This window comes from Priapulus caudatus, unplaced genomic scaffold (assembly GCF_000485595.1).
Source record: "Priapulus caudatus unplaced genomic scaffold, Priapulus_caudatus-5.0.1 Scaffold1005, whole genome shotgun sequence".
NCBI lineage: Eukaryota > Metazoa > Priapulida > Priapulimorpha > Priapulimorphida > Priapulidae > Priapulus > Priapulus caudatus.
Window position 1 is genome coordinate 30,574 of NW_014578066.1, and position 17,282 is coordinate 47,855.

Below are 17,282 nucleotides of genomic sequence, written 5' to 3' on the forward strand. Positions count from 1 at the left end.
TGACCGTGAATGGACTGTTCCCGATCATGCAATCAGCGTACAGGAAACATGATCAAATTTACAATCACATGACCGTGAATGGACTGTTCCCGATCATGCAATCAGCGTACAGGAAACAACACAGCACTGAAACGGCACTGTTAAAAGTTAAGAACGACATATTAATGAACATGAACAACCAGCAAGTTACACTCCTTGTGCTTTTGGATCTCAGTGCTGCCTTCGATACTGTCGATCATGATATTTTACTCAAGAGCCTTCAGTCTAGGATTGGCATTACGGGCAAAGCACTTGACTGGTTTTCATCCTATTTGTCACACAGATCACAGCGCGTGTCAATACGTGGGACTTTATCAGACAGCTTCGACTGCAAGTGGGGTGATCCACAAGGCTGATGCCTAGGGCCTCTTCTCTTCAACATATATGCGTCAAAAATTTTCTCAATATTTGAAGCTCATCTGCCGGATATCCAATGCTATGCTGATGACTCCCAACTGTACATATCTTTCAATCCAAATGCTTCTGCCATCCAGGAACATGCTGTCTCTGTGATGGAAACCTGTATAAAAGATATCCGTGACTGGATGCTTGCTGATCGGCTAATGTTGAACGACGACAAGACGGAATTCCTCATCATAGGTACCCGGCAACAACTGTGCAAAGTGGACATTTATCATATCACTGTCGGGAGTTGAAACATTTCGCCAGTATCCGTGACCAGAAATTTGGGTTGCTGGTTTGATTCGTGGCTAACGATGGAGACTCATGTTTCCAAACTCTGCAGTACTTCATTTTTCCATCTTCATAATATTAGAAGGATCCGAAAGTTTCTTTCTACGGAATCAACAAAAATTCTAATTCACGCATTCATTACTAGTCGCGTTGATTTCTGCAATAGTTTACTTTATGGGCTGCCCCAGGTACAACTGAATAAGTTACAGCTTATCAAGTTACAGATTGAGTCCAAAATGCAGCTGCTCGGCTTATCTGCAATGTATCCAAGTTTGATCATATATCACCTGTTTTATATCATTTGCATTGGCTGCCAGTCTATTTCCGTATAGAGTTTAAAATGCTACTCATCACTTTTAAGGCATTACATTGTATGTCACCAGATTATATCAGGGAATTAGTCACATTAAAGAAACCTAATCGGTACAGTCTGAGCTCTGGTAACCAAATGTTAATTGCGCCACCAGCTGTAAAAACGTTGGCTACACTTGGCGATCGAGCTTTCTCATCAGCTGCCCCAAAATTATGGAATAAGCTACCTAGTCATATTTGATGTGAAAAGTCGCTGGAATCTTTTAAACGCCTAGTCAAAACTCATCTATTTAACATTGCCTTTAACACATAGACATTATATTTTTAGGTGTACATTAGATTTGAGTTATATTTGATTGAAAATGTCATATTATTGTTGCTTTTAGGATCTATATTTTACAATGTTGCAGTCAGCTATTTATAATCAGGAATTGTTATAAGATTGTCCTAATTTAAGTATCTATATTTTACAGTGTTGCAGTAGGCTGTTTAATAATCAGCCTTTGTAATGCGCACGTGAACATATCTGCATGTAACGTGCGCAATATAAATCAATAAATATTATATTATTATTATGCCTCGACGGATTTCAACATGGCAATGGTAATTTTATCGTAAGTGTTAAGAATTGAAAATATTACTGACGCGTCCTCGAGTAATACGTTTATTTTTCAAGCGCCATATGCGATAAGTTGAGGTTGGTAACCGTAACGAGTTCCGCTAAATATGAACCCGAATTGTTTCCAAAAGCTTGTATAACAATAGATGATACCAGCGTTAATATTATCCATACTAGAAGCGTTAGAATGATGGGAGCTAATAATAATGAAAATGTATTTCCAAAGTTATTGTCAATCATACCTGGAGAATGTAAAATAAAATATACTTATCGTTAAATATCCAAAAATATTCTCGTTTACTCATTTCACGAAGTGCATCGTAGAATCAGAAAACTCGTTATACTACACAAAAGACGCTCATTTAATGGAACTGGAACGTATGCTAGCCTATGGCTATAGTTAGCTGCTGATAATTTGTATTGCACATTCGTTTCCACGTATATTTACAATGCATGGTTTGGCAGAGATATTTGTAAACAAGCATACGTGTAGGTTCGGTGTGTATATTATTCGCACTGTTGCACAATGTGTCACGATATGTGCCTGATAATTGTTGTCATACATGTACATGAACAATGTCCACAGTAATAAGCAGCGCATGATATCCCTCTATTAATGTGTGTTATGCATTAAGGTTTGTGACATTACGTTTGTTTGACGTTGTCGGTGTCGTTTGACGTTGTCGTCGTTGTGACATGTCGTTGTGCAAAAGGTTTGTTTCATGACTGTTAACAGTATATGCATTACTATTACATGTAGTTCTTGAGCATTCGGTGTGAAGCAACATGGCACAGGCACCACCCAATAACGTTTATGTTACTCCACCATGTTACTTCAGATTTATGTTCAGCTGAGAGTGGGAACCACGAACAAGAGCCGCAAAGCGTCTGGGCTCATCTGAGGTCTGTTGCTACGATTATAAACGTAAAATTTCAGTCGTGCGTAGTACCACATTTGTTACGCGCAGATATGCAGACACGCAGTTGCGTACACATCATTACTCCTTGAGTTCGCGGCGTTGCCCCCTCGAACTGGGGGGGGGGATGTACAGTTATGGGATATTGTCCATTTAGTTATATTAACGGAGAGAGAGAACTCTGACAGTTATCGTTATACTGTATTGACATTAGTTCCCTTTCATTTGTTTCAGCCTGTCGCTTACAATTTCTAATGATATAAAACTTCATTCAGGAAACGAGTTCTTCTTTATTAATGTCAGTCATCTTTTAGAATAGGCCTATTTGTTTAATTTATTTTGCTGTCTTTACGGCATTTTAGATAATTATTGTTGGTTTTCTGGGAATGCAAAGTTAAGCCCAACTGTTGATTTTAATGGGTAATGAAGCATGCAGGACAATGAACAGGAAGGGGGTACAAGGGGTTGTCTTCCTCCCGCCTCCCTCCCCCTCTCCTCCCACCTCCCTCTCCTGTCCTCCATTTTGTCACCATTTTTATTAAATCTGGAAACTAACCATTTTTATTCGTGTGAACTTTCTCAGAGTTCTCAACATACTTCGAAGGCCAAGGACATCAACGAGAATAAGAAGCTGCTGTTCAATGTTCTGAAAGATCCTGTTGAAGACCAAGTCATCAATCCAGAGGTGCTCTTCACGGCTCTTCTAGTGGAACACAACTTGCCAGTTGTTGTTGCCCAGCATGCTACAAAAATCTTCCCCATGATCTTTCCCGATTCCAAGATAGCCAAGTATAAGTGCTCGTACACAAAGACAGCTACCATCGTTGAATATGCACTAGGTTAGTTTTTTTTTTTGGTCAACAACTTATCAATTAATTGTGTTATTGATAATTAAACACTCAGAAGGGTTAAATTTAAATGTTCTCTGCTGCAGCCTACATCTCATGCTTGTCAATGGGCCAACTTACATATTATTATCCTCCTTGTGTCTCAGGGAATATATTGCTGCTACTTAATGATGGATAGTAAACCAAGTAAAAAGTAAATGTGCATGATTATGATTATTCTTTATTTTTATTAATCACCATGTTTTAATTATTGTCATTACAGAGCCAGAGTCAACTAAGTCGATGCTATCCCACATCAAGGTCCAGAATAAGCCATATACCATCATGATCGACGAGTCCAATGACATCTTTTGCGACAAAGAGTGTGCTATTCTTGTGCGGTACTTTGATGAGCTTCAGGAGAAGACAGTGGTTGCATTCCTTGACATCCCTGTGTGTAATATTGGTACCGCAGCGAATATCTTCAAGTGTGTTGACTTGGCCCTTGTCAAACATGGTTTGAGCTGGGATAATGTAGCAGGGTTCTCACCTGACAACTGCAATGTTATCACTGGTGAGTATGATTGATATGTCCTGCACTTGCCTCCCATTCTCCTCTCTTTGACCTACAAAATGGTATTCACCAAAAACCTGTGTAGTCATTAGACCCGTTATCATGAAACATTTGTAGATTTCTCATACTTCCCAGCATAATTTTATTATTTGATTGAATGAACAGCAACATTTTATTGAATGATTCATATATTTGGTATTCAGTGGTATTGAATATTTAAAATACAATAAATATTTTTTTAACTTGGTTAAATACAGACTTACAAAGGAGATACATAATTACACAAACATCAAACTTTTATTTACAATTATGACATTTTATTCACAGGCAAAAAAACTCAATGCTCTCAGGGGTGAAGGAGAAGATCCCTGAAGTCTACAACGTTGGATGTCCTAGTCATCTGGTTAACATCTGTTGTAAGGCTGCATACAAAGAACTAGACTCATGCGTAGAGACTTTGATTATCGACATTTACTTCTACCTTGATAAGTCGTCAAAGAGAAGAGAAGATCTTAAAGAGTTCCAGGAGTTTGTTGGAGTAGCGGAACAGAGCGTAAAGAAGCACTGCCCAACCCGATGGCTATCACTTGGAAAGGCCCTCAAGTACCTTCTTACCCAGTTCGACGCCTTGAAGTCCTACTTCTCATCAAAGAGTAAAAACCATAAAAGCCGTTCCATCGCAGCAAGGCTGAACAACCCTATGACTCGAGTTTACATTACATTCCTTACAACTGTCATTCCACACTACGACAAGTTTAACCTGATATTCCAACAGAATGCATCCGTGTTGTATCAACTCAAGGACGCTGTTGAATCTCTCCTGCGAAGCCTCGCCATGAAGCTTGTTAAGCCAGAACACATCAGAGATCTAACCTCCATGAAAGACCTAAAGATAGATGATATTGGGCTGCAATTTGACAATGTCAACCTGCGAATTGGTCAAGAAGCTAAACGTTTCCGCGCGACCCTTCGAACTTCCGATCCGCCCGCATCAGCGTAAGGGTTGAGCGTACCTTACCGGAAAAACGCGGCTAGCGACAGCAAGGCGATCACAGGCCAACGAAGGCCCGGCAACGCTAGCGGAGCGGCCACGTCACATTCTGATGTGGGACGGGAAAACGCCACAATAGCATGGATCCTAATAAAGGTGTTGCCTTTCTTCTCAGCTACACTATTCTTTTTCCCCACCCCGCCCCAATTGATGTATATATATATCCAACTCGGAATGAGATTGAACTAAGAGAAGATGTTGGAAGCCAGGTTAGGCAGCTAGCTGCACAAATTGATCAAGGTGATGATGAACAAGAGAACCCCGCAGAGAACCACCCTGCCCAGAGAAGGAAAATAAATCCAGTGGTTAAGTTAGCAAATGGGAAAACAATCTACAAGTCAACCTTAGTTTCCCAGTTAAATGCAAACCCAAAGTTGCCACTAGACCGATTGCGAAGGGTGCATGCTCACACCCCAGGGTTGAAAAAGAAGGGCTTTGAACAAAACCTTGGAAGCTCTGTGTGAATCCATTGTGACTGTGTAATATCTGTCAACGAGGATTTAATATTGGGCCGAGTTCAGAGGATGAGGAAATATGGAATACCTCCAGAATCACTTGACATGCCTGCAACAGAAAAGAAGACCATTGAGCTAATGGTAAATTTGTATGAACCGGATAGACAACTGTATCGATATAGGCCAGAAAGGAAGAAGACTGTGACGTTGACCAACATCATAATGCCAGTGACTGTTCAGTTCAGCAATGATGGAAAATTCAGCCTATCAGTTGAAGACGCTCAAGCTCTACAAGATTTCAAAAGAAGGCAGAATGAAGCCGCACAGGCTACCCAACCAGTTCGCAAAGCCCCACGCCAAATTCAACAAAGACAGAGAGCAATAGCTGATGATGGCCGCAGATGATGGCTGATGGTGGTTGCCGTTTTTCCATACGCTCATGCCCGCCCCAACCCGACGTTTGACCTCACATGCCCCGCCGTCACGGCCGCCTCGACACCGTTCCTTCCCGAGCAGCTCTACCCCACCATCCACCCCACACCACGAACGCCCGACGCCCCTGTCCGTCAACCAACCATTCATAGAGAACGCAAGAAGTCCAACATCAACACAAACACCAGGCATGTCGCAAAAATACACACGCTCACAAAGCGCCGCCAGCGAGGATGCAGCCGCGAGCTGCATCATATCAGAGATGATAGCAGACAAGCGCACTCCAAGAAATGAGGAAATCCAGACCTCTGGAGGTGAGGCTCCCTCCGGAACTCGAGCCAAGATAGCATGCCCCACGACAGGAAAGAAGAGAAGAGTCGCGCAGCCGATTGCAAAATCAGAGTTCGAAACCCTGCTGGAGGGACAAGCATCACTAGCCGCATCGATTAAAGAAATGAGAAAATTAATGTCTCAACAGACCTTGGCGCTACAAATTAATGTCTCAACAGACCTTGGCGCTACAAAGTAGAGTCGACATCATTGCTGCACAATGCACTAAAGCTTCAGCCCAAAGATCTCTATCAGCACCCATGCTGCCTCTAAAACTCTCATCTACAAACCCTGCTCCGACCACCACCCTAACCGGAGGCGGCTCCGCAGGAGGACGATCAGTATCCGACTTAACAGAGTATGAAGGTCCAGATCTACCCTTCTGAGGTCATGGTAATGTGAACATCGAGCTAATCTTTGAAACAAACTAAAAATAAATAAATAAATAAAAAACCGAACAAATGCTGTCGCACTTATAGCTTCCCTAACGTCGAACTGTAACCTTCTTGCACCGTATCGTACCGTCGCATACACCTTCGTGTACTGTCTCATATACGTCACCGTATTGCCTTCAGAGTATAGCATATAGCGTATACCATTACCGGCTTCTCGGACGTTTCGCAGGCACAGCACCTATACCCCTGTGCGCGTTTCTAGGCAGACATCCACCACTTCGCCGCCCCGTCCTACTACGACAGTGTTGCACCATCACTGCGTTCCGTACGTGATGCCGCAACCGTTCCTCGCCACAACTTGTGGCTCCTAACGTTTTGGAACCCCGGGGCAAGTGCAGGACAGCGCAGGCTTCGCACAGCATGCATGCATGCCTCCAAGCTCCAAGCAGGTTGGCAGGCATGAGCTATCGACCGGCGAAGCCGCACGGCATAAGCAATCACCATAAATCATCTGAGTGACATATATTAGTCGAGAATCGCATCTGTGGATGCGAAACTACAAGCTAGGGAGACTCGGCCCTCATCCTCTCAACCGCATAATCCAGTTTTCCGAGCTCGTGATCTTCCCTTGGTTTCCTACACCTATCCCTTCCATACTCCTTATTTCCACCATCTTCACTTCGCCGAGCAACTTCGCGATCCGCGTATTAAGGTACGAGGTTACTTGTATGCGGCTGTAATTTTAGTTTGTATTGTATTGTGTTAGGAATTGTTTGTTTAGGCTGTTAAAGTAATAGAACGCATGGAGAGTAGCTTTTGTAATACAGTGTTCGTGTTATCTATCGACGTGACCAGAAGGCTACCCTTAAGGTGACACTACCTCACACAGGCTAGATCGAGAACCTGGAGAGGGACGCACAGAGCTTCCGTAGACGTGTCCGTGCGTATAGGCCTGTTCAGCTTCTGGATTTTATGCTGATTCGGATGCCAGCCTACTACGAGAGAAGATTGATGGATGTCGTCAATGGCAGATTCGATATGTTCATTTCTAAAAGGTACCTTCCTGGAAATGGAACGATAAACTCGGATATGATTTCTAGAGCAGAGGAAAGTGGGGATGTACTGTGTCAGGATTGAAAGTAATTGTGATCAGGAATATGAAGTCGACATGGTGCATGCTATGTGCACTTGCCATATTGGCCTGAATGGTGCTCCATGCAAACATCAGTATGCTGTTATGAAGCATCGTAACATTCGATCGTTCAGCTTCATACCGATCAAAGATGAGAGGATTCGCATTCCATGCGTTGTTTGCTGTAAGGCATGTAAATCTAACCAGAATTCTATCCTATGTAACATCTGCCTGAATTGGTGCCACTTGAAATGTACTCAACTAACACACTCCGAATTTAACAGATTATCAGCTACTAATGACACTTTCCATTGCAATATTTGTCTTGAAAATATACTACCTTTCCAAAGGTTAGATAACGATGATCTGCTGAACTTATTCGACAATCATACATCTCTAATAAAATTACTCCAATTACCATCCCTAACTCAATCTCCAGCTCTCTGTGTATCAAGAGAAGATGAATTTGATCCAGACCAGTATCTATTACAAGGAACAAGTACCTATTATAAACATGAAAAATTTACTGACCTCACCAAGACTAAAGAAACTAAGGACCTTCTTATAATTCATGCCAACACCCGTAGTTTACCGAAAAACCTACACAAGCTTGATGACCTACTAATATCCCTGCCAACCCTATCAGATGTTATTGCAATTTCTGAAACTAAACTAAATGATCTAAGTACGTACAATACAAATATACACAATTATACATTCATATCCAGATGAGACGGGATACTAGAGAAGCGTTGCCGAAAGGAGGTGTTGATCCGAAGCGCTGAGCGCAGATCTTGCGCGCAGTTCCGCGGCAAGGCGCACGCGACCGCGGGAACGTCCTACGACAGTATGCAGCGCTGGCAGCTATGGATCCGTACGCCGAATGCATAGGCCGGCGCACGGATCCATAGCTGCCAGCGAACAGTCGAGAATTTTAGCGGGAATACAATGAAAGAGCTCAGCTGCATTCAGCTGCTGTTCTTTGGAAGTTCAATGGAAATATCAATGAAAGTGTCAACACCTTCTACTTCTACACTGTGTTGTAGAAGTTTTATTATGAGTTGTATTTTATTATGCGTCAGCGCCTTCATGTAACGAGCGGCAACTGCAGCGGATACATAAGCTGGGTTTTATAAATAATACATGCGGAAATAATATGCCTTTAACCAAATCGTTTTCGGATTAACCCCCCACGACCCGAATATCGTGACCGTACGTCGAGCGGTTAAGATTTGTGCCCAACTGTTGACGGACGGACGGACGGACGATCATGCGATTCTACAAGCTGCATCTGACTATGTCAGATGAGCTAAAGAGATTTTTCAAATAGACTCTGGAGCCAGCGTAAATGTGGTCCCCAGAGGAATGGTTTCTGATGCGGATATTGTCAGAGAGAGAATTATCTTGAAGATGTATAATGGCTCAACCCTCCCAGCTCTAGGGCGAGCCAAAATCAGAGTGAAGAATGACAAGACTGGCAAGAAGTACAAGGTACATTGCATTGTAGTCAGAGAAGATGGATTGACACCTCTTCTGAGTGGGCATGCAGCAGAACAGATGAAGCTTCTCACTGTCCACTATGAGAACTTTGAGACAGTGAACTTAGTGTACTCTCAAGATGTGATGGATGAATATCCTGAGGTGTTTAATATTCAACCTCTTTATGAAGCTTGCAAACTCTCTTGACGAGAACGGAGGTCCATTATCGCTTACCATCTCATCCGGGATTCCATACCTAGCGAAATGGTTGGTCAACTTGTTGATCAATATGAACTTAATATGAACAAGCGGCTAAAGTGCCATAAAACTTACACTATGCTTTAAAACGTCAGCTTGGAACTCATCAACACTGTACAACCCCTGTATCAACACAAAGTACCCCCAAACAAAATGCATTAATGCTGAATATTGAATGAAATGACCTTGGCAACTTGAAAGTCAAGCCCTAAGGTATTATAATATCATCATCTTCCCGCCTGGTGAGGAGCAGTGTGAGAGCATCCTCAGCACCATCGCCAGCAGAGTGGTTTTCAGCTGAGCGTCCCTGGCTCACTTTTGAGAAAGCACTCATTTGTTGACGTGCTGAGAGTGAGGCAATGCTGTCAAATATTGGCTAGCCCAGCATAACCCTCTGTAGTTCTAGCTGTAATTGAAATACACTATAAGTTTAAGTTGTCGTTAAACACACTCCTAGCACTCAGCTTTTTAGTCTTTAATTTCATTTCCCTCATCATCAGTCTTATCTAAGATTCTGAGCACAACAGAGTGGATAAGTCCTTTAAATCTTTCTTTTTCGGCAAGCTTCGGAAAAGAAGGATGTCGACAGGGCCTCCAACTCTTCCTGTTACTGCGCGTAGTTGCGCTAAAGCTCTCTGTGAGAACCTGCAGAAAAAAGGAGGTTCTTCAGCTTGCAGACGAAACCTGGTCAAAGAACACCTTCCTTTAGTTCGTGGAAGATGTGAGTTACAAAGGATTCAACGCTGGCATTATCAGGGAACAATTGTTCTATCTGAAAGCCAAGCCCATCGAAGATGCCGGTAAGGAAGTGATCTCCACATCCATTTTCACGAGTGTGATCCACGATGTATCGTCCATGTGCACACTAGTTTTACTGTGTGGCACGCAAGCGATGAGCAAAGAGGCAAAGATGCCTAACTCTCATTCGCTTAAGAGACTTGTTGCTGAGTATTCACTCAAGTCAAGGGTGGAGCAAGGAGACGGTGAAACTACTCTCACATTCTCTAGGGTTGCTGCTAGCTTCCCAGATGTGATGATGCTCATGCTGGGTAAAATCATTTCCAGCTCAAAGTACAGATATCAGCACTTCAAGTTGATAGAAGACCTGCCGATGGTTCTTCAATTCCCTGGTGCAGCCGCCATCATTCCGACAAAATGGAATAAAACTAAGATGGCTCATTACATCTGGTCATCTCATTGCAATGGAAGAACTATTGAAGAAGAAGAGGATGAGAGGAGGGCATAGAGCTTATGCCAAGAAAATCATGACAAGAGTCAGCACTTGGATGGCGGAGAGTACTACTACTAGTACTAGTATGCCTAGTGACAGTGAGAGAAGGTTAACACAACATAAAGCAATGCTGACAGAAAAGCTTGCTACCGTACAGAGATTAGACGAAGAGATCTTGGAGATAATGAGTGAGAAAGAAGACATGGATATAGAAGTAAAAATACATGAGTTTTGCTGGAATGAGAGAACATGTCACCCCTTATTTCTCTAAACTAGGTCTCCTAAAACTTAATGATATTCTTAAACTAGAACTAGCCAAATTTATGTATAAGTTTACTTGCAACGAACTGCCTGACCTTTTCCGAAAATATTTTATTAGAATCTCTCATGTACACTCCCACTATACTAGACTTTCAACATCAATGTCCTATCATCTCCCAAGGGTTAACACTTTTCTTGGCAATAAATCTCTACAGTTTGTAGGTGTCAAACTCTGGAGTGACATACCCGTACATATAAAAAAACCTACCCTTCTCAAGGTTCAAATTCGCTTATAGAAATAGTTTATTACAACACTACGTGTAACACCTAGTGGATCCTTTTCACTGATTTGTTTATTTATATTATTATATAAACCATAAAATTCGTTAACGATTTAACAATAAACATCTTAAATCGTACAAATTGGTTTTTGTCTTGTCTTCATATCATTATTTAGACGGGAGTCACCTGTATTTGTACAGTGACTGTGATGTGGTTATTGCATGTGCACTCAGTAAATTATCATTTTCACTGATTTGTTTATTTATTTTGTTATATAATTTTCATATGAATTTTTTTTTGTCACGTGTTTTTTCACTAACCTACGTATTTTTGTACGCAAACCTTCCTGTACATATATGAGTTCCTTTATTATGGAGTTAATAATAATGCATCTACTGTGATAATTTCGCTATGCTTACATATGTGAAAAAGTCTTTTGTTTTGTTTTGTTCTACGCAATCTTGATTCGTTCCTGCTATTGTTTTGTTATTAATTTGATCAATTTATGTTGAGTTGTTGATGTTTTAACTTGATGATCTTGCATAATCCTTAAAGTGTACAGTATCTTCTTGCTCATTCTATATTCATTGTATATTTTGTTCATTACATATTTGTTTCCTACACTTTTTCTCCTTTGATTTATGAACTGCTTGCTTTACTGCTTGAATTTGCATAACGTGCTCTCCACTTAATTGCTGCTTATATGAAATTCTTCATTACCATTATGTTACTCAGCGGCTGCTTTACGTTTAATCTATTCTTGGGGGTGGCAGACTAGATGACTTAAGCGTCCTTCGCCATTCCCGTGCTTAAACTGATTAAAATTGTACTTCTACATGTAATTATTTCTTTTATAACGATGCACCCTGTATTTATGTATGTCTTATGCACAAATAAACTGTTTTCAATCTTCAATCTTCAATCTTCAATCTTCGCATCCACTTATTATACTTGGCAACTGGGGCTAAGAACGTTCCTGAAGGATGGTTCAGTACCCTTGGTAGTGGTCCTGATATGATTGACCCACCACAAGAAGGCTTCCTTCCAGGAACCTCTGAAGATGATACACATAGCACTGAAGACTTGCTGGCTCCTGAAATTCATGTTAGTTCCCTTGAATTGCAAGGTTTGAAATGCAGACCAGGTTTGATGGCAGACATGGGGATGTACCCATCGTTCATGAACCCCTCCTGAAAGAGGCCTCTTTGCCTGACTTGTCTGTTTTAGAAGCAGGCATTAGAAATGCAGCAGACAGTCTGATTTGCAAGCTGAAGGACAACCCTGCTGAACTCTCTGGTGCTGTGAAAGCATTCCTTAAAAACGTTGAGAACCTAAAGACAGATTCTGCTGTTGTATCGGCACTTAAAACATTTGGTAAATACACTGGTGCAGCAGAATCACTGCCCTCTCAAAGAAAGAGGAAATCAAGTTGTCTTCGTCGAAGACATGGGACAATGATAAAGGTTCAACCAACTGCAGTAAGTAGGCGGCAAACAACTCCTGTTGGAGCCCGCAGGTGCTTGCACACAGGACGATGCAAAGTTTCTTCAGCCAAGGTCTGCAGCTCTGACAAGCAAAATAAGATTTGCTCCCAAAGAAACGGCCACGCCGTGCTCCTCACAACTTGAGTCAGTGTGTAGATAGAAATGAAAACATTGGCAAAACCCATAGTTCAAAGTGGTAGTAATGGTTGCTGGTGACCTGGTGGCGCGGTTGACTCCTTAGCTTGTCTAGCAGTGAGAAAGTTGACTGTTTCAGGATGACTGACGACCAATGTCAGAATCAATGTTTAATTTCTATTTGAATTAGAAAGTACTTTTCTTGTGTAAATGCATGTAAATGCATGCATGGAGGAGCCAAGGTCGTCAAATTGGTCAAAGGTGGAATCATCGACCAGCGATAAATACCGCTAATTCGGAGCCAACTTGGCGCGCCGCTTGTAGGGACGGCGCCGACAGGAGGCACCACACGAAGGGGTGCTGGACCCGGCTGAGAAGGTGGCGCAACGCCGAGTGATGGTAGAGGCCTATAGGAACTCGGTACCAAGAGACCATTCAAATTTGCAATCTCGAAGTCAATGCTGACGACCGTGAGAGGCTTTCAAAGCATTCATCGCGGCCAGCCCGGTTTAAGTACATAGGTCTACGGTGCACTCGCTGCACGGCACGCGGAGCCAGTGACCTCGCCGGACACCTTATCAACAGTCTGGTGGGGAGGCATTGCGATTAGCATTGGGCGTCACTAACTACTGGTATCGACGAACGACAGCATGGGAGATGATACTCTGCTAATACAACAGAAAGACTGGGAACGGCTTAGCACTTCAAGTAGCGATGACAGCAAAATGGCCAGTGAGGTGGAGGACGAATATGTGGGGCCGGAACTCAACCCCGCAGTACCTGAGAGCGCGGAAACGATTGCGACTCTAGTGAAATAAGTGAAGACCGTTCCCTCTTTGCAGCAGCTTACAATCACCGTGAGAAAAAACGGAGAGGGAAAAGACGCCACCCATTACAGAAGCGCCCCCGAAGCTGCCGGGACGAGCAGAGATGAGCGTCGTCGCACTCCAAACAACCAAAGAAAAAGCCGGTCTGAGAAGAGGGGGTAGCGGAGAGTTACTTCGCCCAACAGCATCGCGGCCAAGGAGAGCCTAGGGCCGGCCACTAATAATGAATGTGTCAATGACACTGTAGCTCACCACAAAAAAGGACACAAATGAGTGAGGAGTAAGAAGAAGTCAGTTTTAATTGAGCAACCATCGACGTACATTATAGAAACGATTGCCATATCTATATCGCAATAAGAATTTTTAAACCAAAATGAATCACAATTTGTGACCGTAGATGACGCTATAGCCACTTTGTAGCGATGGCGTTTGAAATAAATAGGTTATGCTGCGTTCCGACATGTTTTGTAAAACTTTACTCTAATATAGACGTTTTATCGGCAGGGTGAAGAGGAAATACCAATTTTGCATTAAACATATTGTCAATGAAATATTGTAAAACGAACCAGACGAGTGTGACACCACAGACTGTTTGTGTCTATATAATATTCTATATAATTGCCAAACCCTACCTAATTTGCATAATTTAGCTTGACGATGCCAAGGTGAGCTAAAAATAGACCGAGAAGAGATGTTCAGTAGGCGGGGGCACCGCGATCTCTCTCTAGCACGACCGGAAAGGGCGGAGTCGCGAACACTCGACAGGCGAAGGCTAGGCCGGTGTCGTCTGATCATCACCCGAAGTGAGCGGAACGGAACGAGAGCGCGGGCCGGGGTGGCCAGCATTTCTTGAAAGACCGCGATCTCCGAAAACGGTTAGGTGCGTGACGCCTACTAGGAGTGAGCAGGCTCGTGGTCTTGCTCCCACGCGTAGACGATTTGACGGAGCTTGCATGAAAGCGAAGCGCATACCAGCAGACCATTGGGCTTGGTGGTGGGGGTGCCAAGTGCCCACACGGCATGCGCATAATCACGAATGGGAGTTCCACACCGGAAGTGACTGGCGTATTCATTGTCCGGTAGCCAGTTGTGGATTTCTCTGCACAGCAAGGACCGAATATGAGGAAAACTCATCCGCGCCAAAGACATCAAAGACCCGGAAACTACGGCATCGATGGGGCGAACCGTTGGCGAGTGAAACCTGGTTTGGTGCCCAACTATAAAGACCCAGCAGTAGGGTTCGCACTCGGGGAGCGCGATCTGCCAGCTGAGTAGACAAGGGGGAATCGTGCTGACAGCGACAGGGACACTACTGGTCTCAAAAGTGTACGAACAAAGAAAACCGCCGAAAAAAGAGAACGAGCCTGATCACAAATCGAACAGCCCTGTGTCGATAGTCAGGAAGCCGGCAATCTCATATAACCATTGTAATATGCTCGACTTTTAGCCGTGCAGCCATAACGTGATGCATAGTTAATATTCTACGCCCTAGACAGGGAAACCAAAATGTATGAAAATGTACCCAGCAAAGACCGAGTTAGTCCCATACCCATTTACAGTAATAATATATAAATAATAATGTATGTATAATATATGTATGTTAATATATGTATTTTTGTACAGTTCTACCAATGGTTCTTCTATTTTGTTTTAATTAAATGTGTTTTTTGGGCCGTAACGCTGGTCCAGCACAGCGGCCTAACTGCAACCGCTACGTGGAGGCCACCATCAGCAGGTTGTGTGAGGGTTTCCATCACTCCAGGTGCTCTGAAGGTGGCACCACCTGGACACGCTGGGCACTGGTCACTGGTCACATCAGGCTGTGTGTCAATCAGGCAATCGCCAAGTGATGAAGGAGACAAAGCTCCAACTGCCTGAGATCGACAAGGCCACATTGCTGCATTGGTAGGTTTAACCTTAATTACTCATCACACTGTGATAACTCATCACTAACCTTAATTAATAAACTGTGGTTTAACAATAAACCGACCAGGCTCTCCGACTAGTTACACGATGGAGGAGCCTGACACCCTTCCATACGAAATACCTGGTAGCTTGAAAACAAACTCCAAATTTCGTAAAATTTCGTAAATAAAACAATGTATTACCACATTTGACCTCACCTGTTACATGTTTGCAACTATCGCATCACTTCTTAATTACTATTTACCTCGAAATACACGTTAAAATAAGAGAATTTCGAACAGCGCTATAATATTTTAACGTTGTAAACCGCCATACTGAATGTTCTTATGTCTATGCGCGAAAACTACGCGAGATTCTCGCGAGAACACTAATCGTTGTGGCGGGAAAAGTCAGCGGCAAATAGGAAATACTGCCTAGGTGTAAATACTGCCTAAGTGTATATGCAAATAAGAATACTGCAAATAGGAAATACAAATAGGAGTACAAGTCATTACTAATGTCTTAGACAGCAATCATGAGTTGTGTCATCTGCAATAACGCGTTTGAAAGGAAAACTAAAGGTTACAAACGAGTTTCTGTGCTGACAGTGTCATTACCGGGAACATTTGGTAGAACATTTGGTAAAGGTTCTCCGCACAAATACTTTGTGCCAGGCAGCTACCTGTGCGATGCATGCAACAACCATCTGCCCATATTCATACTAGTGAAATCTGCCAATCTAAAACTAACTAAAAAAAAGTAAAGATCAGAGACAACAAGTACTTCAACGCAGTCGAATTTACTAATGATCTAAACACCAAAATTACCAACTTTAATTTTCATACTGCTGATGCAGATAGTGCACAAAATAGTTCAAATATACAAAGAAACCGTTGATACCCACGCCCCATACAGAGCCTTATCACGTAATGAAAAACAACTTCACCTCAAACCGTGGATATCTAGTGGTATACTAAAGTCCATCAATACAAGGAAAAACATGTTTGTAACTCACCATCTTCACGGTACCACTCTCTGGCAGAAACTCTACAAACAATACTCAAATAGACTGAATCACATAAAAGACCTTGCTAAAAAGAAATACTACCAGCAACAACTTCTTCAACACAAATCTAACTTAAAGAATAAACACAGTACCATGCCAGACAAACTTCTGAACAATGACAACACATCTACTACAGACACGACTGATATATGGAATGCATTTAACTTTTACTACCAAATGGTAGGCCCGGAAATGGCAAAAAATTCCAAATGCCACGAAGGATCACTCAAAATTTCTTCCCCTCCCTAATCACAGAAGCCTCTTTTTTAAACCCATTGTTTGTGAAGATATTCTAGATATCATAAAAAACCTGGACATCCAGAAAGCCGCAGTACCTGACATTATTCCTAATAAATTTATCAATATCTCTGAAAACTAGGTTGCTCCCATATTGTGTGATATCTTTAATGATGACCGCGTAACAAGAGGTGTATTCCCTAATATATTGAAAATTGCTAAAATAATACCTATCTACAAAGCCAACTGTCCAAACACCCTTTCAAACTATCGCCCCATATCTCTCTTATCACCCTTTTCCAAAATATTCGAAAAAATAATTTATTACAGACTCTACAAGT

General features: G+C 42.4%; 1 protein-coding gene across 1 annotated transcript; it reads left to right on the forward strand.

Annotated features, from left to right (window-relative positions):
- The first annotated feature begins 551 nt into the window (after positions 1-551).
- On the forward strand, positions 552-4,981 carry LOC106814919 (zinc finger BED domain-containing protein 5-like). The gene is made up of 6 exons (XM_014819302.1): positions 552-639; positions 2,503-2,566; positions 2,815-2,878; positions 3,164-3,419; positions 3,691-3,981; positions 4,332-4,981. Exons 1-6 carry the CDS (start codon positions 552-554, stop codon positions 4,979-4,981), a joined length of 1,413 nt encoding a protein of 470 aa, XP_014674788.1.
- Positions 4,982-17,282: the final 12,301 nt, after the last annotated feature.